Source organism: Serinus canaria, chromosome 3 (assembly GCF_022539315.1).
Source record: "Serinus canaria isolate serCan28SL12 chromosome 3, serCan2020, whole genome shotgun sequence".
NCBI lineage: Eukaryota > Metazoa > Chordata > Aves > Passeriformes > Fringillidae > Serinus > Serinus canaria.
In genome coordinates, this window is record NC_066316.1 from 64,473,579 (window position 1) to 64,498,148 (window position 24,570).

General features: G+C 39.1%; 1 protein-coding gene across 3 annotated transcripts in view; it reads left to right on the forward strand.

Moving 5' to 3' along the window:
- CEP85L (centrosomal protein 85 like) overlaps positions 1–24,570 on the forward strand; it is a 134,878-nt gene extending 110,308 nt beyond the window's left edge. For all 3 annotated transcript variants that reach the window (XM_050972636.1, XM_030235936.2, XM_030235935.2), the window contains exons 5-13: positions 7,828–7,945; positions 9,961–10,137; positions 11,813–11,965; positions 12,253–12,407; positions 13,912–14,029; positions 14,354–14,404; positions 18,047–18,154; positions 18,537–18,750; positions 19,851–24,570. In XM_050972636.1, the coding sequence (XP_050828593.1) occupies positions 7,828–7,945; positions 9,961–10,137; positions 11,813–11,965; positions 12,253–12,407; positions 13,912–14,029; positions 14,354–14,404; positions 18,047–18,154; positions 18,537–18,750; positions 19,851–20,014 (1,258 nt within the window). In that variant the 3' untranslated portion in view covers positions 20,015–24,570. The remainder of the gene's footprint in view (positions 1–7,827; positions 7,946–9,960; positions 10,138–11,812; positions 11,966–12,252; positions 12,408–13,911; positions 14,030–14,353; positions 14,405–18,046; positions 18,155–18,536; positions 18,751–19,850) is intronic.

A 24,570-nucleotide genomic window follows, 5' to 3' on the forward strand; every position in this document is an offset into this window, starting at 1 on the left:
TTCTAGATTAGATTGTTAAATTTCCTACTTTTGCATTGGAAATCTACCAGATAGGAATAGTAGCAAGTAAGTTTCCAGTAGTTACACAAACAATTCAAGGAGTAATGCTTAACAGTGTGAATCATAATATTTGGATACTTTGGTATGTCACTAGAAATACAAGCATTTTTAAGTTTTTAAAATCCTGAAGAGCCACTTGAGTCTGAGAATAGAACAAGTACCTTGATTTTGATCTTTATGCTGTGTTGAACAAATTTAGTAATAGATAAATTAAATTGATGTATTTTGTGTAGTCTGTTTAGCATTTATTTAAGTAGCACACAGCATAAGTTAATGGGTTTAAAAGTGGTTTTGCTTTCCTTTTTAAAACTACTCTAGGAGTCACTGCTAATTTAATAAGTAGAAACCAGAAATGCTTTTTAAGTCTAGTCTTAAGAAAATGAGGGGAAGACTCTACTTACAGGAAGTGAAAACATGGTGCAAGAAAGCGAGCCTGCTGTGTGTGTGCGCATCAGAGCACAGTGGCATTTCTTTAGAGGTGGGTCTCATGTTTTTTCCACATAAGAACTGTTGCACAGGCCATGAATGAGGACTTAAGGATTTAGTCTGTAAGAGGAAATTTCCTGCTGCAACACTTATTACTGTAATGTCTGTCACCTGCTGTACGAAATAATTGGATTATATCATTGCCTTATTTCTCTGGCAGCTCAGTATGTAACACTGCATTATATTTAGCACCAGAGGGAGCCAGCAGTGTTTGCATTGGTTTAGAAAATCACAGCATCACATTTGAATTCTTCACGTTGCTCCTTTGTTCAGTACATTAACACCACTGAAATTGCCGTGTTCGGTGCAATGCTGAATGTCTCTTGAGGCTGACCTGTCACTGTAGATATCTCTAGTGTGGCCCTGGCAGAGTTTGTGTGACAGGGGCTGCATGTAGTAGGTACATGAATAAATGCCAATATCTGGACATATGACACAAGCTGCTGAGAATAACACTTGTGCATGCAGTGTTCTCTTGCAGACAGCATAAGAGCATTTGAACAGCTTTTCCAGGAAAGGTAGATTTGGAAGTACAATTTTAGTGAATAACTGTTATCCCTCAGAGTGTAACAACATACACATTCTTAAAACACTTGCTAAATCATTAACTTTTAAATCCAGATCTGAATTCGGATTAGAAGTTTTCACTGAGACAAGAAAAGATTTTCTTCACCTTGTATCAAATTGTCCTGACTTCAGTAGATGACATGAAGCTGTTATGTGCTCTGATAGTGCTCATTTTAATGCTAGTATAAAGCTGTAATTCTTTTAATTTTGACTGGCTTGTTAATATCTGCATTAGCATATCCACCTGATTGATAATTTGATGCCATTTTTGAGGAACCTGAAGCTGTATATCACCCATGTGGTGAGTGCATGCGTGTATAACAGGGAGTCCTGTGCAGGGAGTGGGGCTGCAAGGAACCTCCTCAGAGTGCTTTGCTGTGCAAGATACACTTTACTTCTAATAAAAGTGTGAAAAAGATACCTTTTTATCACCGGTCATCCAGGTAACTCGTGGATGAGACTTCTGTATGTCTTGAGCTGGGTAATGTTCAGGAAGGTTTTGTTACAAAGTAATTATTTTAGCTATTTTAAAAGGTCCCTTTCCCAGATGTGAATGCTAGTTACATTGGTGAAATTAGTTTTCATCTAATAACCTAAATCTTGGCAATAAATAGAGTATGTAGGTCTAGAAAGCACCTATTTAGCCTGACTGCCAGGCACTAGGAAAGGCAAGCAGTAGTGCTGTCACTAGACACTTACACTATTGGTATGTGCAATACCAGGTGTTCTGTAGCCTTTCTGGGTTGGGCAGTTTGGTGATTAATTAGCTCAAATGTTAGAAAATTTTTCCTGATATAACTTAGTCTTTCCTCCTGGGTAGTGTTTTTTGGTAGTTTTTGTTATTTTTTGAGGTCCCTCCAGCTGGTGAACACATCTTCCCTGAGGTGTCTGAACTGCCCTCCCTCAGGCTGAGGGCTTGTCTCTCACTGGCCATGGTTGTGTGGTGTTTGCTTTCTGCAGTACAACACTGGGGAATTTTGTCAGCTGCCATGCCAGATACTTCTCTGTATCTGTTCTCTGGAACTCTTGCTAAACCATTTAATATTCTGAGGATTTAAATATTTGTAGGAAGATCCAGTATTTGGCAGAGAACTGCATGGGAGGTGCAAGAGTTGCTCTGTGTTTGTCCTGGCAGGAGACTACAGAAGTTGAAGAGCTCCCACCATGGGAGGGAAAATGCCCTCCTCTCTCTGAAGTAACATTTGTGTCTGTGTCCTTCTCATTCCCCACCCCCATTTCAAACTTTATGCAATTCAGGAAAGTCATTCAAAAATACCACAAAAAACCAATCTGTACAGATCAGAAATCATGTCTTGACTCCCCTTGGCTCCCTTCTTTCCTTCAAGATCAGTTCTGCTTTGACTGGAAGAAAGGTTTCACTTAGAACAATTTCACAAGGAAAGGAGACTTTATTTCATAGGAAATTGGAGATCTTTTCTCATAAGCTTTGCTGATGTTTGCGTTCTTTGGCATTATCTTCCAAATTCCGGAAAATGTATTCACATTGTTTTTAGGACTTTGTGTACTAAGGATCTCTTTCCCTATCAGTACTCTGCACGTTTGGACTCCTGATCCCAAGAGATTGTGCCTCTAAAACAAAGGGATATAAAAATTTGTATCCAACTTCTTAAGCAACAAAGCAAAGCAGCGTACCTCCAGCTGCAGTGTGGAATAAATTATGTAACATAGATCCATGTTGTATTTTACTTTATATCCTGATTCTGAAGAAGTCTGCTCAGACAGTTTTACCTAAAGCAGAAAATTCTTCTTAACTTTCGACTTTTGAAGGTAAGCATCAGTTGTCATTTGGTTTCTTAAGAAGTTACTACTGTCACTTCTGTGGTGGAGGAAGCTCTGATCTAAAGTCCCTGAATTGTTTGAAGATACTGATCTTACCTTGCCTTGGAATCAGGGTAACTAAGTCACTTGGACTTAGATTTACGCTAATTTAAAAATTAAAGTTAAAAAGAATAACTTAGAAGTTGGGGGGACGAAGTACTTCTCCGGTAGATGTGGGTTTCTGAAGGCTCTTTTATGTTAGAATAAGTGGGGGATAAGATGGGCTTATGGAGAATGGGTGAGCTGGTCCCAGATTTGAGAAATTTGGTTTATTTCCAGACAAATGCATATGTGAGTGTCTGTATAAGCATGTGTCCACAGCTGTCCTGCATGAATGTAAGAAAATTACATGAATGTCAATTATGTCATACAAATATTTTTGAGACTTCAGGAGGAGTTTGTATATTAAGCAGTTTGTTCATGCTGGTCTCTGAAGACAGTCCAGGCTTGTGCACATTGAACTAAGTGCTGTTCTCTGCTATCCCACATCCGATGTGCTTACTTGAATTTTCAAAGGGGATTGTTTGAGCTAAAGGCCAGAACTGCAATTGAATCAAAATAGAGACCTCCCTCTCTTTCCATTGATAAGTCATGGTTATGGTTCTAACTTTCTTTTTGCTCATTTCAATAGATTCAGTTAGGGTCAAGTAGCATTAGAAGTTTAGCTCTGAATTCTAGACAGCTTTTAAGTAGGGTCACAGGATGGGGGGATTACAAATGGAAGTGGCAAGCAGAAAGACAGATAAGGAATACTACTGTCCTTAGATGCCAAGGAAATAGTTACGCAGAATCAGCATCTTTGATAGCCTAATCTCTATTGTTAGGATTTAATGAAGTGGTGGCAATTCTGGGAAATTGGTAATTCTGGGAAAGGTGAGAGAATGGTACAATCTGCCATGACAGGTTTTTCACTTTTTCTTTTTAACAAAATATCATTGATCTGAAGTAGTGAAACATGACTGAAGCCTTGAACTTTTATTTACAAAAATAAAGAATGTTGAAGGTAATGGAAGAAAAGGGAGCAAAATGCATGTTTATAAGACCTGGAAATAAGCCAAAGTCATTACTTTGTGCAAATGATAGGGCTTTCTGTAAACAATCTAGCTAAAATAGCTAACATGAGAACTGGGACATAAAAGTTGCTTCAGGAGACCATAGAGCAGCACAAAGCCACCACTTGAGTCTTGCATATTGTTGGATAACCTATCACTTCTGCTGATTTCCCTCAGAAAGAATGTACCTGGGAGCAGTACAGGGAGGATTTGATCTCAGATTATTTATCGCTCAAAAAAGGGGGTGAAAAGGCATAGTGCAGTGTATCAGTGAAATTAAAAAAAAATGATGATGAAAATATAGCAAACAGGTAGCTTCTGAAGGGGGAAAAAAATCCCTTTAAATCATTATACCTGAAGAAAAAGACAAGATGTCTTCAGTGTAGAACTCTTCTGTGGATAACTGTGTAGCAGGTGGTCTTTTCCTACCTCGAGAGAAGTTTAGATTCTCTTTTTGTCTGTTTTGTTCTGCACTACCACCCCCAATTTCTGGAAATAATATTACACTTTGAGGGACAGCTGGAAAGATTTGTGTCAGAAGTTGTTACTAGTTTCATGTTTACATTAATTGATTGGATAGAATATTTACAGTTTATGCACATTTTAGTGTCTTTTCCTTCTGGAATATGAGTTTAAATAAGGAATACTAATATGTCCCTTCCAAAAGAATGTTTTTTATTCCTGGCTTTTCTGATTTATTTTCATTTTTAAACTTTTATTTATTTTATTGAAACACAATTCTCAGCTCTGAGTTCTTTTGGTTGGTTGATGACTTTGGATCAGGGTGTGCCTCCTGTTCTCTTCTACTTTAGTCTGAGTGTAAGGGGAGGAGATGTGTCAAGACAGACACTTGAAGTAAAATGGTGATTTTTGCATTTGGACAAAGGGGCTGAATGAAACCATGTGAAAAGTGACATTCAGTACATCTGTAACTCTTCCTTTGCTGTCAGCATAAAGTTGTAACACTCACTTATGGGGAAAAAAAAGGATGTTGGGAAGGAAACAGCTTCCATGGTGCCTAGGTACAATATTTTCACTGAACCCAGATGTGTGAGGTGGGGTCTGGTTTCTGTGCACTGAAGTCTGAAGGCTGGATTCCTGTCAGATTACCCCATGCCCAGAGCTCAGGCCACAGCCTGTGCCCACTTTTACTCAGATGGCTTCTGGAAGCACTAAAGGTTGGGGAGCTTGACAGAAACTTGGAGGCACCTAAATGCGAAAGGCTGATTGTATTTGGTTTTCCTTTTTTAAAGTGCTGGGCTGATTGCTAATAGGGAGGCTTCTGGGGACAGTGTTCCTACTGTAATAGGCAACCTGTGTTTTTGAGAGCAACTGAAATTTCTAAATTCCTTTTGAATAAAGCTCAGACTCTGTGGTTATGCAGCAAAATGTTTGTTTCTGGGTGCCATGAGGTTAATGTTGTTTTCATAGAGACAGTTATGTGAAGAAGTTTTGGGGTCTATACAGCCTCAAAACATTTCTAGAGTTTGTTTTGTTGGTAAGGTTATATAATGATGGAGAGTTTCATGCTTTGCAGAGTGAAAAGAAGCTAGCTAGTTAAACTCTGTGTTCTGCCTCATCTTGGATTTACTTGTCTCACGTTTTTTTGCAATAGGGATTTGGTAGGGTAGGGAAAGGATTATGAAAAGAAATATGGTAATATAGTTCAAACTGCACTGGTAGTTCAAAAATATTTTAAAACATTCTCCAGGCTGTAATGTTCAGACTCTTGAAATCCTGCCTGGGAAAGAAGGCATTGCTAAATTGCAATCAGCCATAAACAGAAAATCATATAGTGCTTTTAAGGGGTATGTGATGAGTGGATAAATAATTTTAAAACACATAAATAATTTTAAAACAATGAATTTTTATAGTTCTGTGTGGGAAGTAATAAGGTGATAAAAAATAAACATTTGCTTCAGTTCTTAGGTTTGGATAACTCATACTAAATAATTTTGTTGTCTGTGACCAGGCATGCACGGAAGTCATTGAGACACCATATTTTCTCATATAATTGTACCAACTCCTGGGCTTTTATAAGGTCTCTTACAAGTTAAGAGCATATTCCTTTACCTAATCTTCCAAAATAAGTTGGAAGCTTTTTGTTTGTAATGCCATCTTATAGATGACAACCAGAACTGTGCACAGTCTTCCGATGTCACATACTCCTTTTATATTTGTACAAGCTTGTTCAATCTAGATAGTAGAGGGAACAGGGAAGCCTCAAAATCACCTGTGCTGATACAAAATATTTTAAGATTTTTCATAGAGTCACATAAATACATTCTCTTTATTCATTCATGTTGAATAAATTGTTCTAAGTTACCAATAAATGGCAACTTACATATACTGGTTTTCCATTCATTTTTCATGTTCTTTATAGATATAAAAATAGAGAAACAGGAAAAAAATGTTCTCAATATGTTTTCTTTAACACATCTGGCTGAGAAATATCTCTTCTACTATCAATATTTTTTAAATGTGTTCTTGCTTTTGTAAACCAAATAATAGAGGTACAGTTGGCTGATGACTAGCTAGAAGAATGTGAGTAGCTAAAATGGTCCCTTCGGCTTGGATTCAGCATCCTATTAAAATTTGCAGTTGGCATCTTTTCAACAAATACATATTTCATATTAGTTTATGGCTTATATAATGCATATTTTGTGAACACCCACTAATGTTTCCAAGATGCTCTTCCTAAACACAACCCTTCCAAATTTTTGAAAAAGCAACAGATTTTGGTTTTCCCTATGCTTTGCAAGTGTTTGCCCAGGCAGGTATTTTCCCTTGAAGGTAACCTGTATTTGCTGTTTATCTCCTCTTAATATTGGGTTTAGTCACCTGGGTTCAGCGTCATTGTTTTCGGAAAAGCCAGTCATGCTCCATGCCTAGAGGTGAAACTCTGAGGAAAAAAATTTCGTGCTTGCTTGCAAATATATCCTAAAATAAGAAGAAAAATTACAGAGTGCACAAAATTGGTTTTAAGTTTATTGAGAGGTCTCCGTGTGTTTCTGGTGGGTGCTGACAGCTCCCCTCTGGGGTCAGGTTTTGAGGTGCCCATTGCTCCATGGAGAGTTACTGCACACCTCATGGGGCCGAGACTTGTGCTGGGGCAGAGACCTGGCAGGTGTTTGCCCTGCAGTCCTGCCTAGTTGAAATGCAGTCAGGATTTAAGCAGTGATACAATTTGTGTTATAATTAAATAATGATACAGCAGGAACAGCATCAGCACTGTACACTGGCCAAGCAGTTGGTGTGTGTTGGTGTGGTGCTTGTGGAAGCACACAGAGCAGTATTTTACCCTAGGGGAAGGTACATCTTATGTAAAGCAGTTGATTGAGAAAGTCTTAAGCAAAGCAAAAAGCAGGACCTTGTAGAGAAGCTGTGCTGACTATCTTATATAATGGCCTTTGCTTCTTAGGTTCTTTCTGTTCCCCTTGATTTGTAAATCTCCTCAGCTTTTGTCAGGAGTCAGCTTTACTAAAGAGAGGGGCCAAGCAAGAGAAGTCCAAGTGAAATGAAGGTGCCATTTTTTGGTTTTGTTCTGCTTTCTGTATGCTTTTCCCTGCTTATACTTCCAACCCTAGCAGCAGATGGCAACAGAAGCCTCCCTCAACCCACACAAAATTGATATGGAGTTTTCAAATTGTATTTCTTCAGTTGCAGTCTGGCTGCAGCGAGAAAAAACCCACAGCTAGTGTAGATCCTGGGTAGCTGAATGCCGTTGTTAATGTATTCTTAGTATAAGTCTTAAGATCTCTGTTTTTCTAATCTCTGTTCCATTCCTTTTTTTTTTTTCCCAATTTAAATTTGTGTATTACAGGCAGAATCAGCAAATTAACAGTTTACATCAGAAGATAAGGGAGAATGAAATACGAGCCCAACATGCAAGACTGAGCCATCTTGTGAACTGCGAAGAACCATACCTGACTAACTTACAGGTAGGATGAATACTTTTCTTTCAGCACTGCTTTCCACTGCCCAGTAACTGGCACCTAAAAGCATCTTCACAAATTTCTGCAGGCCAGAGTGTAGAGCTTTGGTGATTATTGATGTCTGTGTAATTGCATAGCTGCAAATTGTGTGGAGAAGACCTATGTGTTGTATTTTACTTTATATTTGCAGAAATCTAAGTTTTGTTAAAGTCTTGTCCATACTTGAAGTCTGATAAAAATAAGATAGCAATGAAGGATTGTGACACTATAAGAGTTTAACAGCATGCATGTATGGTAGTCCTACAAGGAGATAGTAGGAGAAAAAATAGTTTGATAGGAGAGTATCTGAAAATAACTAATGAGAGGTTTTCTGAAGAGGAGGAGGTACTGCTCTCCTGGTTAGATGCTTAGATTTTATGGATAGAATAGATGGAGGAGATGTGAGAAGGCAAACACACTGGTGGAATACCTTTTGACAAGAACCTGAAAAGGATATGGACTAGTACTCCTAGGGAGCACGTAGTCTGAAAGGGAATGTCTGGTGGTATTTTGAGTATACTTGTCCTAAGTTTCATATACCTAGCACAGGTATCAGGTAGCAAAGATTCACCAAGAAATATAGATCAGTGTGAGGACTGTGGCTGCTTACAGCACACAAATTCCATCTCCAGGCCTTGGCATATCTAAAAGGCAATGCAGCAAGGGATTGTTAAAGGCAGATATGCAGAGAAGTCACTTTTCTGTCCCTCTTCTGTCATGTTATCTTTTTCTGTCACAAGCACTGCACTAGGATCTCAGCAAGGGTACTTCAGCATGACATTATTTGTGTATTTGGAGTAATACAGCTGTACATCAAGTGAGACTGTGGTTTTGTGACAGCAGAGAAATTCAAGTAGAGCCTCAGCTGAACTTAGGTATACAGAGACTTTTTGAGACATCTAGGAATGTCTAGGCTTTTGCTGCTTCCAGATCTTCTTTTACAAAATACTTTAAAATTTAAGGTTTTACCTAATTTAATCTTAACCTAATTTGTAGGTTAAGAATTTTTTTTGGTGGGGGGGGTGGCGTGCGGGGAGAGAAGATACTAACAAAGGAAACAATATTGCAGAAACTGAAATTTTAGTGCACGTCTTAGTATGTTATGCTTCAAATAAAGCAGCAGGTGCATTCCTCTTTAATAATTTAAAGAAGATTGAAAGTTTATAATGTATTTGGGTTTCTGCTTGATTTGTATTTGATTTTCTGCCTGCCTTCTATAAGACAAATTTATAAAAGCAAATCTAGTTTAATGAAGGTTTTAATCTTTTAATACTTTGCTGAAGTAATGTCACTAGTTAAAGAAAATACACAGACAGTATTTTAAAAGATAATCAATTTATGTTATTAAAAGAATTTTGAAATTGAAAGCCTAATGGGATGCATCTCCTTTTTGATCCCACATGCAGCCAACGTCCATTTCGTGCTTGTCTGTCTGTGGGCAGTGGAGATGGAAGTTTTGGTATACAGAACAAAAGACAGGAGACCTGCCTTTTGACTGTAGCTCTTGTGTTCCTGAGTGATAGCTCTAAGCTTTGACTAGTATTGATGGTCTGCTTTAGGAGGATCTTGAGATTGAAGTGTCTCTTACTTTGGTGTATTCATAGCAATTTTAAAGTGTTTTTCTTCCCAGGAGATGGTATGATAATGCAGTGGTAGTGATTTGTTTTGAAAATACTTTTTATCTACATTTATGGAGATTTATTATGGAATCACTCATCTTCCATAAATCTGAGGGGGAAAGTAGCCACACAATGTTCTTGTGCATTTGTTATGAGTGTAAAGGTGTCCAGCTTCTTTGTCTTTTTGCTTCAGATTCCTGAAACTCCTGCTGTTGCCCTGTCTTTCAATGTTTGAAAAATCAAACCCCACCCTTCCTGACAGCTAAAAAAAAATGCAGGACTATTTTCTACTCTTCAATTCAAGTGTACAGTGGTGTGTGTGTGTGTGTTCATTTGTGTGATTATTTTATTTCTTTTCATAAGCAACCACAGTATGAGAGCACACCACTGCAACCTCACATTTCAGAAAGATCAGCATCCCACCTCGAGGAGCTTGAGCGAAAGATTGCAGCAGCTGAGAGCAAGGAGTTGCAACTCAGTGAAATCGTGAAACAACTTTCAAACAAATCTAGTGAGGAGAAAAAGAAGATGGAGGAGAAAGTAAGTGTCTTTCCTGATCCACATTTCTTTTTTGTCACTGTTGCAGCAGCATATGTTTGCTAGAAAGCCACTTTGTATATGGGTGTCTGAGTTATTTTCAAAAGAACACTAAACTATCCATCATAGAAAAAGAAAATTAATGATTTCAGGTTTTGGTAATGGATAAATCTGGACTTGCAGAGAATATATCCTAGAAAGTGATACTAGGTAAAATGGTGATCATGATAACAGTTTTAATCAGGTATTGGTTAAGCTTTGGGAAAAAAAAAGCTGCTCATTCTTGTAGCTTGTAGTGTTTATTATGGAAATAAAATATAATTTTAAAACATACATTGTGAAAATTAAATCCTTATTTTTAGTGTGGTTTGTAAATGTGTACCTCAAGCTTTGGGTTGTATATACCAGCCTGTATGTGCTTATTTAGCAGGAGTGATTCTCTTGTAGCTTTCTTAGAATGTTCAGAGTGGACTTTAGACTGAGACAAAAATAGCTGTGTTCTTGGAACTGTTTTGAGAAAGGGTTTCTTAGCAGGCATCAGGAATTCCCAGGGGTGCTTTGAATGTTCTCACAGCCTTCCTTTATTGCAAGCAGGAATGTGCCATTGACCAAGGGGTTCCTAATTAATTTTGTAGGGATACATTGTCACTGTAACCTCATCTTCTTTAATTACAGGGCTTAGTTCATATTAAATCAGGTTCAAGGGATACAAGCAATGTGATACATTGCTTGTCTGGTGGGAAGACAAAGAAGAATGCATAATTCAGCTCAAAATTCTGCCTTACCATTTCCTGTGAACCCTCAGTATGCTTTTCACTGAGGCAGGAAGAGCAGAAATTGGATACTGCTGCTTCCTCTTTTGTGAGCTTTTCCTGCCTGGATTGCTCACTGTGTAGGAGCTGTCAAGCAGTGGTGAGGACCTGTGCAGCAGTGCTTGCGTTAGCAGCATGGTCTGTAGGCTGGACCCTGGTTCGCTGCACAGTCCTGACTTGCCCCTTTACACCCATCCACTCTGTGCACTGAACAAAAAGCTCTCAAGGAGAGAGAGGACAGGGAGGGACAGTGGAAAATACCCCTTTTTCCCGCCTTTCTTTCTGCTTTTTTGATGTAGGTAATAAAGTAAAAGAAGTACCAGGAATACAAACAACTGTAACATAATACAAAAAGTCTTTTCCAGGCTTATGGAAAATTAAGGTGCCTACAGAAAAGGTCTTTAGGAAAGCAGCTATTCTGATCTGATATCCTCTGATGTGGTTATCAGACTGCATCAAAATCAGGGTTTTGGCTTCCATTTTTGGTAGGTTAAGTTCTTGGTCCTCGTGTTTTTAAGTTGTTTTCGTAGTCCAGAGGAGCTAAAATGTATCCTGATTATTTGTTGCATATGAACATCTCAGTGGGTGAAAGAATTAACAGTATTTTAAGTGTTGAACTTTGTGTTTTCAGTTTGTAAGGCACATGGATTGTTCTGGGCAGAGGTGAAGCAGCTGTGGTTTGAGGACACATGTGGGCCTGTAACTTGAAGCTGTTGGGAGTAATAACTTTTGGTTTTGTTTCCTGCTCTTAGCCATCGCTTTCATGCAGCTGACAGTACAATTCTTGGAGAGTTAACAGCCTCTGCTTCCAAAGCAGGCTTATTTTTTACTGTTATCATAAAGCATGTACTCTTTCTTTCTTCTAGCTTAAAACTAGAGACCGATATATTAATAGCCTGAAAAAGAAATGCCAGAAAGAGTCTGAGCAAAACAAAGAAAAGCAAAGACGAATTGAAACGTTAGAAAAATACCTGGCTGACCTTCCAACACTGGATGATATAGAAGGGCAGACTAAACAGGTAAGGTAAGGGGGGGTTTGTTTTACATTTAAAAAATATAAGTGAGCTCCCTGATATCTGTTCTCAAATCTTTTACTGTTTCAAAATATCTTTTTTTCACCCTTACGTTTAGAAAGAAAAGCATTTCAATCTTTTAGAAAGCACTGTAGGTATTAGGATTTTCTCACAGTCAGATAAGCAGCGCTGGTGTGAAATTATGCAGCGGGTCAGTGCAAGGCTGTGGTCTGACACAAGGCCTTCTGCTGGTGTGACACTGTGTCTGACTAACGTAACCTTGTGTTTGTTAGCTGCAAATTCTAGAAGAGAAGAACAAGCAACTTCAAGAAACCATGGCTGAGTTGGAGAAGAAGCTCGGAGAGGCCCGGTCACAGTGCAGAGAGAGAGAATTACAGCTGGCGTCTCAGAAGAAAAAAGAAAAAGAGCTGGTCACAACTGTGCAGAGGTATGAGCAGCTGCTCAGGCTGTGCCCTGCAATGGGTGGGCTTCCCACCTGATGTCAAGACCTAATGCTGTTTGCAGTCTTAATCTATTACAATGCTAATGACTTTTTATGGTAAGGGTTTTACAACTTGCTTTGTAATTAATCCCACAGAGAAGAGCCAGCCTAGGGCATTCCTTGCTATCTGTCTTTATGGATGTGGGACACTCCAGCAATGGCATCGTACCCTGTTGCCAGATAGAGGATGCAACAACTTGTGTGGCAAAGGGGCATTGTACAGAAGCTGTCAGTAGGGCTATTTCTGAATATTGACTGATTGGTATATCAGGGAAGGGCCAAAGATTTCAAGAAATTCCAGCTCTTTCTTAGCTTTTCATAAGGGTTCAGGTATTTATAAGAAGATTTAGCTAATATGTGGTCATTGAACTTGCCTAATATGAATAAACAAATGGGACAGATATCCAAGAATATCCACGTAAGACATGGAGACTTTGTTACTATGTTCTATTTTAGATCAGGGGACCTACTTGAACAATATATTTTCTTTTATTAAAGGGAAGAGGGAAGCAGGGGAAAATCACTTTTAAGTATCTGGGGATGTTCCTGCAGTTTGTTGTCCCTCCACTGGGTAAAGGTGCGTGCCACAGGAGCCTTGAAAGGTTTCCATGATGAAAGGCGAGCTGGCTGGAACACCTTGCCAGCCAAATTGTTGACACATTGTTTCCATCTTACCAGTGGAAGGCCTTCGTGCTCTCCTAATCTACAGGGGGATCATTCTGTCTTTTCTGAAAGCCTGCAAATAGTTGGTGTGACCTCTGGTTTCTAAATTAGACCGCAAGATTAGCACTAATCAAGTGTATTTCCTTTCTGAGAGAAGGTGAGCAGATGGAGGCTGTAGGTGCACGTATGGGTTGAGTTGAGCCCATACGTGGCTATGCCCTTGTGTGGGAGCATTCCTGGCAGGAATGGCCTTGGGTTCCCCATTAGGAGTCACAGAGGGTGTGATGGATGGAGCACCAGCACTGTGCTCAGTGTCTGATTCTGGACTCCCCTTTAAGTTGTGTGTGCCCCTGTGAGACAATCTGATTTAAATGCTCCCAAAGCTGTGAAGGTTCACAGATGCCTCTGACCTGTGCTTTGCCTCCCCCAGTGGCAGAGAGCAACTGTGAGCACTGCTGGGCTTTGCTTTGCTCCTCTCTGCCCTCTCTTCCTACATGGTGCTGCTGGAGCTGTGCCTGTTGGGACACTCAGCACAGAGTATGCACATAAAACCTGCATTCATCTGCATGAATCTGCCTTGTCAGTGCCATGGCAACTTGAATAGTTTAGAGTTTTTGTATCATTCATGCATCATGTTGGTGCATGAATTACATAAGGCTGGATTCTGCTAGGTACAGTTTTACCGTTTTGGTTGGGAAGATGGTGCAAGTTTCTAATTTTTTCCTAGAGCACACAACCCTCTGGTTTCTATTAGCCCACTTAATCTTTCTTTCATGTTGAATGGCAGTTTACAACAGAAAGTAGAAAAATGCCTGGAAGATGGTATTCGACTTCCTATGTTGGACACAAAACAGCTTCAGAGTGAGAATGAAAGTCTCAAGGAGAAGAATGAGAAAGCCAGTAAGGTTAGTCTGCAAATAATCTGCTGGTGGCATCATCAACCTTAAATCTCACACTTCTTTTTTTCTTTTTTTTTTAATTTAGAAATAAGTATCGCACTAAAGAATTACATATTTGCTGCTAATTCAGATGACTTTTCAAGACCTGCCTGTCTCTGTTCAGAATATTGATTTTGCATGAATTTTGTGTTCTGTCAGAGTTGAACTGTCTTGTCATTTGTTTTCTTTAAGATGCTATTTAGAATCTATGTCTACACATCTGTAGGCCTATTTTTAGACAACGATCTGAAGAGATTCAAGCCTTCTAAATTGCTCAATTTTATATTCTAGATTATAGACAATCAACAAAATCAGATAACTGGACTGATTTTGGACATGCAGGTAAGGAAGAGTTTTTATTCTGCTGTTTACTGTGTGCATTTTTAGTTCAAGAATGACATAGCTAGAGTTGAATTTTATTATTTTATCTTTCTGAATAGGAGTCAAAGGGGAAAATGCTGAAAAACTTAATCTTACAGATGGACTGTAGTCAACCCATGCTCTCTTGCAGGCTCATAGAGTAGTTGTTATATCTCTGTTTAGCACTTCACTGGTACTCATCAAAAAGTGAAAAACTTTGTTGCTATGTTTCATCCTTATCCTGCTGGTCTAGTGAATCATCCAAAGTACAAAAGCACTGTTGCTTAGGGGCTTCATTGTTTAGTTTGTTAGAAGAGATGGGTGCCTTTCTAAATTATCTCACTTCACCCTGTTCAACTGGTTTCTGACACTTGGATACCTTAACTGTCCTGCTGGATGTTGGGCAGCCAGCTTACAGCCAGAGATTTTTCTAGACAGCAGAGGTTGTCAGCTAGGAGTCAGCTGCAGCTCTACAGATCTGATTAACAGAGTGTTGAAAGTTACTCAGTGACTGCTGTTTGTTGTGGAGAAAAAGAATCATTATACAGCTTTTAGAGAGTAAGGTATTTCTTGACATAGAAAAAACTGAGCATTTAGACAAACTCAAAAATCTGTTTTCAGCAAATATTGAAGCCAAACTCTAGTTTCCACATTCCTCTCCTAAAATGTCATTTATCTGTTAAAAGTTGTCTCCCACAGTTAAATTGCTTCCTTTCTCTGCCATGGTAAATAGGAGGCCTGATTCCTGTCAACAGCCATGTATTTGTTTGATTAGATTGCAGTGTATGAAATGTATCTGTAGAGAAGCAGTAGGAGAATTTAAGTTGCAACATGAGGTATGTATGTTAACTGAAAAGGAAATTGGCTTGTTAGCTTCTCAGGGTTTGAAGAAGACTGATTTTATCAAACCGAGATGTTTGCATGGAGCAGATTGGTTGTGCAAAAATTGTAATACAGGCAAATGTAATACAGGTGTTATATAATTAAAAAGAACTTCAGCTTGAACTTCATAACTTTTTTGAAGTTCTCTGTGCCTTTTTGTAGTTAAGATTATTTACGTATGTACTCCATATATATGTTGTGCTTATCAGAGATACACACAACTTGCTAGGTGTGTTACCATCAACCTAAATCTTTCCAGGTTTCCTAAACTTTCCGGTCTTTTTCTCACCATCACCTCTATCTTGGGACTAGTGATCTTCAGTGTTTTGTGTGCTTAGCATGACATGACTTTAGGGAGCTGGACTGGGAAATGCTGAATAGTTGTGACTGTCTGTGAACAGGGTACTTTTCTGTTTTCCAGGACTTCCTCTTTCTTTTCCTCTTGAGGTATTTTATATGAGGACAGAAAATAAGACTTGAAAATGGTGTCAGCCCTCAAATTACTTGTAGACTATAGGAGCTTCTTTGTATCCTTGATCTCCCTGGCCTTCCACACTTGTGACCTGGGAAGCATTGAAAATTAGCTCATTGGAAATTTAAATCCTTTTATCAGCACAGAGATGCAATTTATCTTCTGCTAAGATGATCTCATGTTATTCTGTGTCTTCTGCCACATTGTAAACTTATGCTTGAGAATGTATTTCAGTTCATTGGTTTTGACTTGCAAGCTGAAAACAAATTCTGTTTCAGACAGCAGTTGTATAAAGCAGTATTAGTTTCTATTTGCTCATAATCGTGGTGAAATTATTTTGATCTTCCTTGAATGGTTTTATTTCATTGATTTGTTGTTCTGAGTGAGAGGAATTAAAATTTTTGTTGGTCTTGGCAAGATGCTGTGCTGCATATTAGAGAAAAATTGTAGATGACAGTGGTGTTTTAAAGAGAAATTCATATTTACATTATTAATTTGGATATCACAAAATGAACAGTTTTGGTACAAAAAAAGAGAGTAGAAGTCAGATTGTACAATGCCTATGTTACCCAAAGTACATTTGTCAATCTTGTCAGTCACAACAAACCCCAACTGTGCCAGGCTGGGAATATTGCCACCAAATTGTAACTTTGGAAAGCATATGGAAAAATTAAGGGTGAAGTATAAAGAATTCATAGCACCATGAGGAACGTGGAAATCTTAGCACTATAGGTTCAGTCAAGCTGTTAAACACATGTTCTTTTTCTGAGCTTTAAGATGGGGGTAACAGAGAATGATAGATCTTAGGTGTATCTTTTAAAAATAAATACTGATTTCTACTTCTAGTAGTTCTCATTACATGGAGCAGTTATTGAGCTGAACATGTGCACATTGCGTGGAATATTCTAAAAGTTGTTTTTTGCTTAGTTTGCAGAGTCATGTAAGTTTAGTGGCAGATGTAGTTCTGAAAATACACTGGGAAAGGTCTCACCCTGTCTTCCCTACCACCTCCCCCCTTCCAGAAGGCTGCACAGCCAAACCTTTTTTGTCTGTTGTTGGCATGAACGTGAAACATGTAAGTGGTAGTCCTAATGCATCTGTCATAGCTGGGGTGTCCCTGAACTTGATCTTCATCAATGACTGTTAAAATTGGAAGATATTTGGAAGCTGGGACGGTGTTTTTGGCACTGCATTGCCCTGTTCACTTCATGCTTCTTAAGTATGACATCTGTACGCCACAGATGGAGCTTGAAGGTCCTTCAGTCCAACCTAGTAATGGCGATTTTTCTCAGTAGATAATGGTTGTAAAAAACTAAAGGCAACGATTCAGTATCACTGCAGGTTCTGCTTATCTGCAAGCATGCAAAGGAAATGCCTGAAGCAGTTATTTCCTGCCCTCTCCTGGCCCAGGGTGTTTCCTTTGCCTCCTTCCTCTCACTGGTGTGTGTGGCTGTCCTTTCTCAAAGAGCTTATCTTTAGGATACACGTTACTTCAGCACTTCCTTTTGGGGGGCATGCTGTGGGTTAAAAGAGCAGCAGGTCAAGTGTACGAAAATGGTTTTAAAAACAATCATATCTGGGTTCTGCCTGCTCATCCCTACTGCTGACGTGAAAATAAAGTGGTGGGGTTTTTTTAGTCCACCTTAAGTCTGTAAATGTTAGCACCATTGTTTTCCAGTTTTGCAAAGAGTATGACAAAGTCCCCACTGCTTGTGTGGTGTCGAGCTGAATGTGCAGGAAAATTTTGTCAATGCTGCAACGCTTCCTGTGAGGTGGATACAAGGAAGATCAAAATAATTTCACCATGAGACCAGCCAGGCCTTTAAAAACTTCATGTAGTGTTGGACCTGTCTTGCCTCTCATTACTCCCTGCCTTCTCATCAGTACTGATAAATCTTACAGGTGGCAAGTCACAGCTGAAGAGATCTCTCTGTTTGAAAGCACCAGGAGTTTATATAGTCTCTATTCATCGTTAGTATTCAGATAAGATGGCTTTAATATTCCTCTTTCTGAATTTTGCCAGATGACCTGAAAAGACATATCTGCAGGTTGAAAAGCCAAGTAGTGGAATAAATATGAGTACTTTCAAGAGTAAAGGCACTTGTGCTCATGCTGAATTCACCCTGAAAATTCCATTTTGGCAGTGATTTCTCAGTTTGAGCTCTGTGGGTGAAAACTGGGGAATTGATGGCAGGTGATTCCATACTGCAGCAGGTTTTTTTAATTTGTTGCTGTTTAAGATTGTTAACCTGTGTTTTCATTCATTTCAGTCTATGCAAGAGAAGCTTTCACAAGAAAAGCTGGTCATTCAGAAGATGACAAATGAGCTTGAGGAAAAAGAAAGACATATAGAGCAACTGAATAAAACTCTCTCTGAAGTAAGTAAAATAGCACCAGTATTCCAACCCCCCACCACACAGGAGCCAGGAAGAACCTTATAGAATGATTATAAGATCCCTTGGTAAGGCTTTATGAGCTTAATTACATATTTAAACATCCTGACTCCCATGCAGATATACAATGCATACCACCCCTGTCTAAAGAAGTGAGAGCTTAAAGGGTGAAGATGGCTAAGTAATGATAACATGAAATAGCCATATAAAAGCTGTCTGTATGCTGTTCTTTGGAGGGCTACAGAAATATTGATTATATGTTTGGAAATTAATTATTTTTAGTTGTACTATTTGTGGCTTGAAACTTTCTGCTACATTGAATGCTGCAGACTAACTTTCCCCTTTTTTCCATTTGTTTGTCACAAAGAACCAAAGACTGATGGAAGAGAATGCCTTCCTGAAGGAGCAGATGAGGCTGGTGGAGCAGTCCAGGCAGCCAGTATCTGAGAAGATGCCTGTAGCAGACCAGTTGTTCAAGGAAATGTCCCACTGCTTGTTTGACTTGAAAGCACTGTGCAGTATTCTCACCCAGAGAGCTCAGGGCAAGGAGCCTAACCTTTCCTTACTGCTGGGAATCAGATGTAAGTGATGTTGACTTTCCAATGTTTAATAAACATTTTGACACAAAGGAATAACAGTTTAGCTAATGTGGTGCTTGAACTTGCCAGTTGGACAAGCTTGTGTCCCCTTGCTATGCAGATGGAGCAGTGGTGCATGAATTCATGGAGCTCTCTGGAAAAGTTGGGCTCTTAGTGCCTCTAGGCCACTAAATGTATGTGGCTGCACAGGTCCTTGCCAAGTCAGGAGAACAGGTAGCTGGCTCTTCATGTGGACCCAGTCATGGATATGTTCACTGCTCTAGAAAAGAAAGGTGTGTAGCCAGGTGACTTTCCCTCCTGAGATACACTGCAGTCACTATGAGGGTTTAACAGAGGGTAAACACGTCTTGTGCTTTTGTTTCAAAGCCTTTGAGGTCAAGTGATAGGAATATCCATCTGCTGTTTGAATAGGTATAGGTCTGGTTTGGGAGTGGGGATGTCCAGGTGTTTTAAATAAGCCTTGTGCCTGTAACTTCATCTCTTGTGCTGTTCATCTAGTCTTTAGCATGTACTAAGCTGTTAAATTTAACCAGGAAGTGAGAAGCATGCCCTAAAACCAGTCAGACAAAGTTTATATCAGGTCTTTCCTTCTAACAAGCTGTTATGTTGACCTGAATGTATCATATTCAGATGTTTTCTGAATGTTAATTAGAATTCATCAGGTAGACAGGTTGCTGAACTGAGCCATCAGCAAGGTAGAAAGGTAAAGTACAGTGTTTGTGCAGCAAGAGCTGCTACACACTTGCTAGCCGCTACTCTTTTCTGAGTGACTACAGAAACCCCCAAGGTCTCTAGAAAGGCTCTATTCATTTTTTTCCACTGCTGTTCTGATTCGTCAGACTTCAAGAAGTCTAGATCCTGGTGCAGACAGAAGAGCATGTCTTTCAGAGAAGCACTGATGGGCTCTGAATTGAGTTTAAGTTCACATGGTACCTTATTTTGTAGACTTTTCATCCCACTGAAGCGTGATTTGTCTTGATGTAGATAAAGTGACCTTCCTCTTATTTCCAAGAAGGTGACCAGTTGCAGTATTGACAGGACACAGCTGCTGGAGCTTTAACCTTGGGTGTTGTATTTTGTAGCATTGAGCTGCTCATCTGAAGAGAGTGAAAATTACCACAGCACGGAGACCCTTTCGAAGAAGCTCTCGGACGTTTGTCAGCTGCGGAAGGATATCGATGAGTTAAGGACTATCATGTCAGACCGCTACGCTCAGGACATGGGGGACAACTGCATCACTCAGTGACAACACCCCATCCTGTAGCAAACCTACTAGGTCCTGCTGTGTCACAGGAGGAGCATTTCCATTAAGGAGCCATATGGGAAGGCTGCAGATAGCACCAGACACGCATCTCCGAGGGCTGTGTGTAATGGATATCGGGAGTCTGGTGTGCAGGGGGCAGTCATCGTGTGAACAGTGGTACAAACTGCAAGAAATCTCTTCTCCAAACTACTGAATGTAGGAACAAGCTGTGAAGAATGATTCAGTTGGACACTGTTTCCTTCATTTGGGCTCATTTTATTACTTTGCCTAGTCTTTGGAACAGCCGTGCTGCTACAACTCTCAGTCCTTTCCTTCATCAAGGGTTTGTGTGGCATTATCTGAGTTCAGATCTTAGGGGAGAGGGTTGAAGAACCTATGCATGTGTATGTCTGGTTGTACATGATGAAGCCAGAGGCTTCTACCACTGCACTTCACTCTAAGAATTGCAATTAGAACAATCTTGGAACATTCAAAAAGTAATTGCTCTCCAAGTTGTCAAAAATTAGGATATAAGAAAGATGTTTTTACTAGTGGATGTCTACCTTGTTTGTCCAGTAGCAGAAAAACCCCAGGTTTAACTCCTTTTGCAAACAAGTCCATAAAATATAGCTGTGCCAGATTGTTTGAAGCACTCTCGTGTTGCTGTAAGAAGTTTCAATAGTTCAAAGTCTGTGACGAACCAGAGAAGCTGTAAGACATAAAACTGCAGCATACTCCATGGCTATATGAAAAAACTCCCAAAACAACCAACAACTGTATTTTAGTGTTTGTATTTATTTTTCCCCTTAGGCCCTTTCCATTTCAAAATGTTGCTGAATTTGTTCCTGAAGGCCTCTGGTAAGGTTGTGCACCACCTCAGCATTTTTACCACAACTACAAAAAGGGTGTTTGACTCTTGGCAAAATTAAGGCTCAAAACAGAATGTTTCCAGTTAGCAGTATAAAGTACTTGGTTATCTGAGGACTGAAAAATTTTCCACATTGTTTGGAAAATCTTGATTTCTCCATTTTTGTAGGAAGCAATTACATAAAATAGTAAACTCATGTTCCACAGCTTATTCCATAGTGTCACTTGGCAGTGCTCTTCAACTCTCATGGGACAGATGATGTTTCCAGGAACATCACTGCAGGTTAGTTGCACAATTGTGCATGGTGGAAAATAGTATTTAACTGAAGGAAACAAAAGCTTGCAAAAAGTAAAACTGCTTTTAAATCACACTGTTAAGAAAAATACATGCATCACTTACTTTTATGGTATTGCAAGGTTTTTGATGCCTTAAGGTGCAAGTCAGGTGATCTGGAGTGGGGATAACAGCAGAAATCTCTTGGAAAGCTTAGCAATTCAAACCAAGTTAATTTTAGGGTAACATTTTAATGGCAAAAATGGATAGCTTCAGTTTTCTGATCTGGTGATGTGTTGCTTTCTGTTCATTGTTTAACAGTTACTGTTAATGTTTTTATAATTTAGTGGTTTAATTGTTTTTAGCTGTATGGATGTATTTATTTGACAGTTTTCTCTATTCTGAAAGTAGACTTGGACTAATTTGTGAAAAGTAGTGTTGCTATTTATACTACTGCTACATGGTGTTATCAGATAGATTAATCTGACTGGTTCAGCTCCTGTGAGCACTAAAACAGTGTCTAGATAAAATCACAAGTGAAGTTATCTAGTGTCTACTTCAAGGAAAAAAAAAAAAAAGGCCATTTTATTTTCAATTTCTGTGCTCTTTCTGTAGGCACCCTTCAGTCTCTCCATCAGGGCATAGTTTGCTCCAGTCTTCCTTGTCCTTCTCAGTGGTGTGATGCAGGTGGAGTTGGAAGTATAAATGTGCTCTTCTCATTGATATGATGAGTTCTGCTGTGAGTGGGGAAAAGATGTTCTGAACTAATCTGCATTCTTAGACTGCAAACAGATCAATGGTTGTCATCTACAGGAGTGATTTACTCTGGTAGCTCATTAACAATATTAATTCCAGGTTAATACACACCTTCTGCATCAGAGGTGTACTTTTATACCAGTGCAAAACTGGAAACAATGACCTTTGTACCAGTGGGCTTGCACAGTCTGCTGTGCCTCTGACAGTGCTGGCTTTTGTGACTAAGGCTTCAGCTCGTTCCTCTGGTGAGGTTGGTTGGGTTTGTCCCTGCAGTGAGGTAGTCTTTCGTTTATGGCATCTGTCTCCTATCAGAATTTAACAATAACATTTCAGATAATAAATTAGAAATATTAGAGAGAGAGGAAACACACAAGTTAGACATTATTGCTTCCTTAGATGGCAATGCTGTACCTATAAAAAAAAATCACCAAAACCCACATTAATCTACTTGATAGATTAATGATCTAATCTATTTGATAGAAATAACAAGGAGTTTAATAGAGCAATTACAGGGGAGCAGGAGATCTTTTGAGTCACTTTGAACTATTAAGCTTGTCACTTGGATGGTATTACTTCACTGTCCCTCCTGCTAAATGGTGATACTGTACTGCAAAGTTAAGATCACTAGTTTATATTTGCCAAGCACTTCAGAGCTTTTATGCTCTTCAAGTATTAGTTGAAAGTCCCTCTGGGAGGGGATCCCATTTTATTCATAATACTTTTGATTGCAGTGCTGTAATCTTGTGTTCTAATGTTTTTGTTACAGAACCTGTAATATTTATGCTAACTTGAAAGCACTTGATTTAAAACCCCCTGAGTTTATCTGCCTCAGTCAAATTAAAGTAGGGAGGTAAATGATGGATGTGTGAGCCAAAGAAGCAGACTACCAATTGATTATTTACAGCGATACAGTACTTTGCTTTGATTTCCTAAAATTTGGCCTGTTGTAGTGGTAGCAATTACTATATATGCATCAGTTTACAGATGCCTCTAAATGGAATAAGCTTTGTCTAAGATATGCATGACTGTTTAATTGGTTACAATGTAGTGTGTGTGGTCTCATTCAGCATATTTAATACAGAGGTGATTAACGAATGTTAACATTGGAATTGCTTCGATTTAGTCATGACAACTTCTTGCTGTAGCTATTAGACAATCCCAAGGGCTGAAAACAACTGCAGATGATTGAATACTGCACTGTTCTGGCTGTCAGCAAACTGTACATTATGTACAGTTTCAGGTAGAATTTATATGATCCTATAGAAGATACTTACAGTAACTACTGTATTTAAGAATGTATTTTGAAAAAGACATGAAAAGTGACTGTCTTCTGACAAGCTATAGATGATGTATTCGCTATATAGAAGTATTTACTATATAGAAGTAATGCAGCTCAGTCATGTAAATGCGGTTTAGGTTGCTGAACTCTGCTGTGCAGCTTTGTGGTGTGACAGGTGTGTGAAATTGTGGAGATTTGCTGTAACCACCCACTCAGGCTCCAGCATTTGAAACTGATGGTGGTCATGAAGTCATTCAAGAGCTGAAATTCCGTCCTTTTCACTTCAAAAGGTTTCCTCCCTTCCTTTGCCCTTGCTGCCTGTCTTTTGTTTCATACATTTTTTTGTTTTTTCTAGTGAAGGGTAAGAGCACAAGGAGAGGAAGAAAGCAAGCCCTTTTCTGCATGACCTGCTGCCGTAGCACGGGCAGTGACAGCAAGCTGCGCTCTCTCTATCAGGGCATAATTTGCTCCAGTTATCCTTGCCCTTCTCAGTGGTGTAATGCAGGTGCAGTTGGGTGTATAATTGTGCTCTTCTCATTGATATGACGAGTTCTACCATGAGTGGAGAAAAGATCTGAACTAATCTGCATTCTTGGACTGCAAACAGCTCAATGGTTGTTATCTAAAGGGATGATTTATTCCAGTAGCTCATTAGCAATATTAATTCCACAGCTGCATACCTTTGTGCCTTTTTAGCCTGAAGTAAATGTATGTCCCCCAGAACTTCAGATAAGTTGTTAGTGTGCTGATGACTGCACCTTGCTTTCTTCTCGCCTGCCATTACTTTGTTAATAAGCTTTTGTAGTAAGAACTCTTACATAATGTCTAGAAACAGAAATACTGAAAGTAGGTACTCGGTGTACACTTCGAATGTTAGGCTGGTTGTTGTATGCAGCTTCTTTGAATACAATGTGTGAGCAGGAAACACAAATCATAATGTGTTTTTTTCTGTGTATATTAATTACAGTGTATCATTAGTTCAGTGGGGAGGAGTGTCTGGAGCTCTCTTTTAAAAGCACAGCTGACATACGTACTGGATCAGTCCCTGAAGACTGGTAGTTTTGTAAATTGGGTTCAATTTTTGAACTGCTCAGAATACCTCATATGTAAATAGAGTTGTCATGACTTAATCACAATGTGTTCATTGTAAAAAAGTAACGGAGCCACTGGCTGGCTCAGCTTTAGGCTTGTTGTTCTTGCCTCTTTTTGTAATTTTTTTTAAAGTAGGGTTTACAGCTAGAATTTTGAATGCCAAAGTTCTATTTATTAAATAATAATAAAAGTTTTCATTGTTAATGACTGGTATTTTTCCACTGGAATTTGTTTGTTGATGTTTGGGATTTGTATTCACAGAGCAGAAATAAATTTTGTTACAAAAGTGAA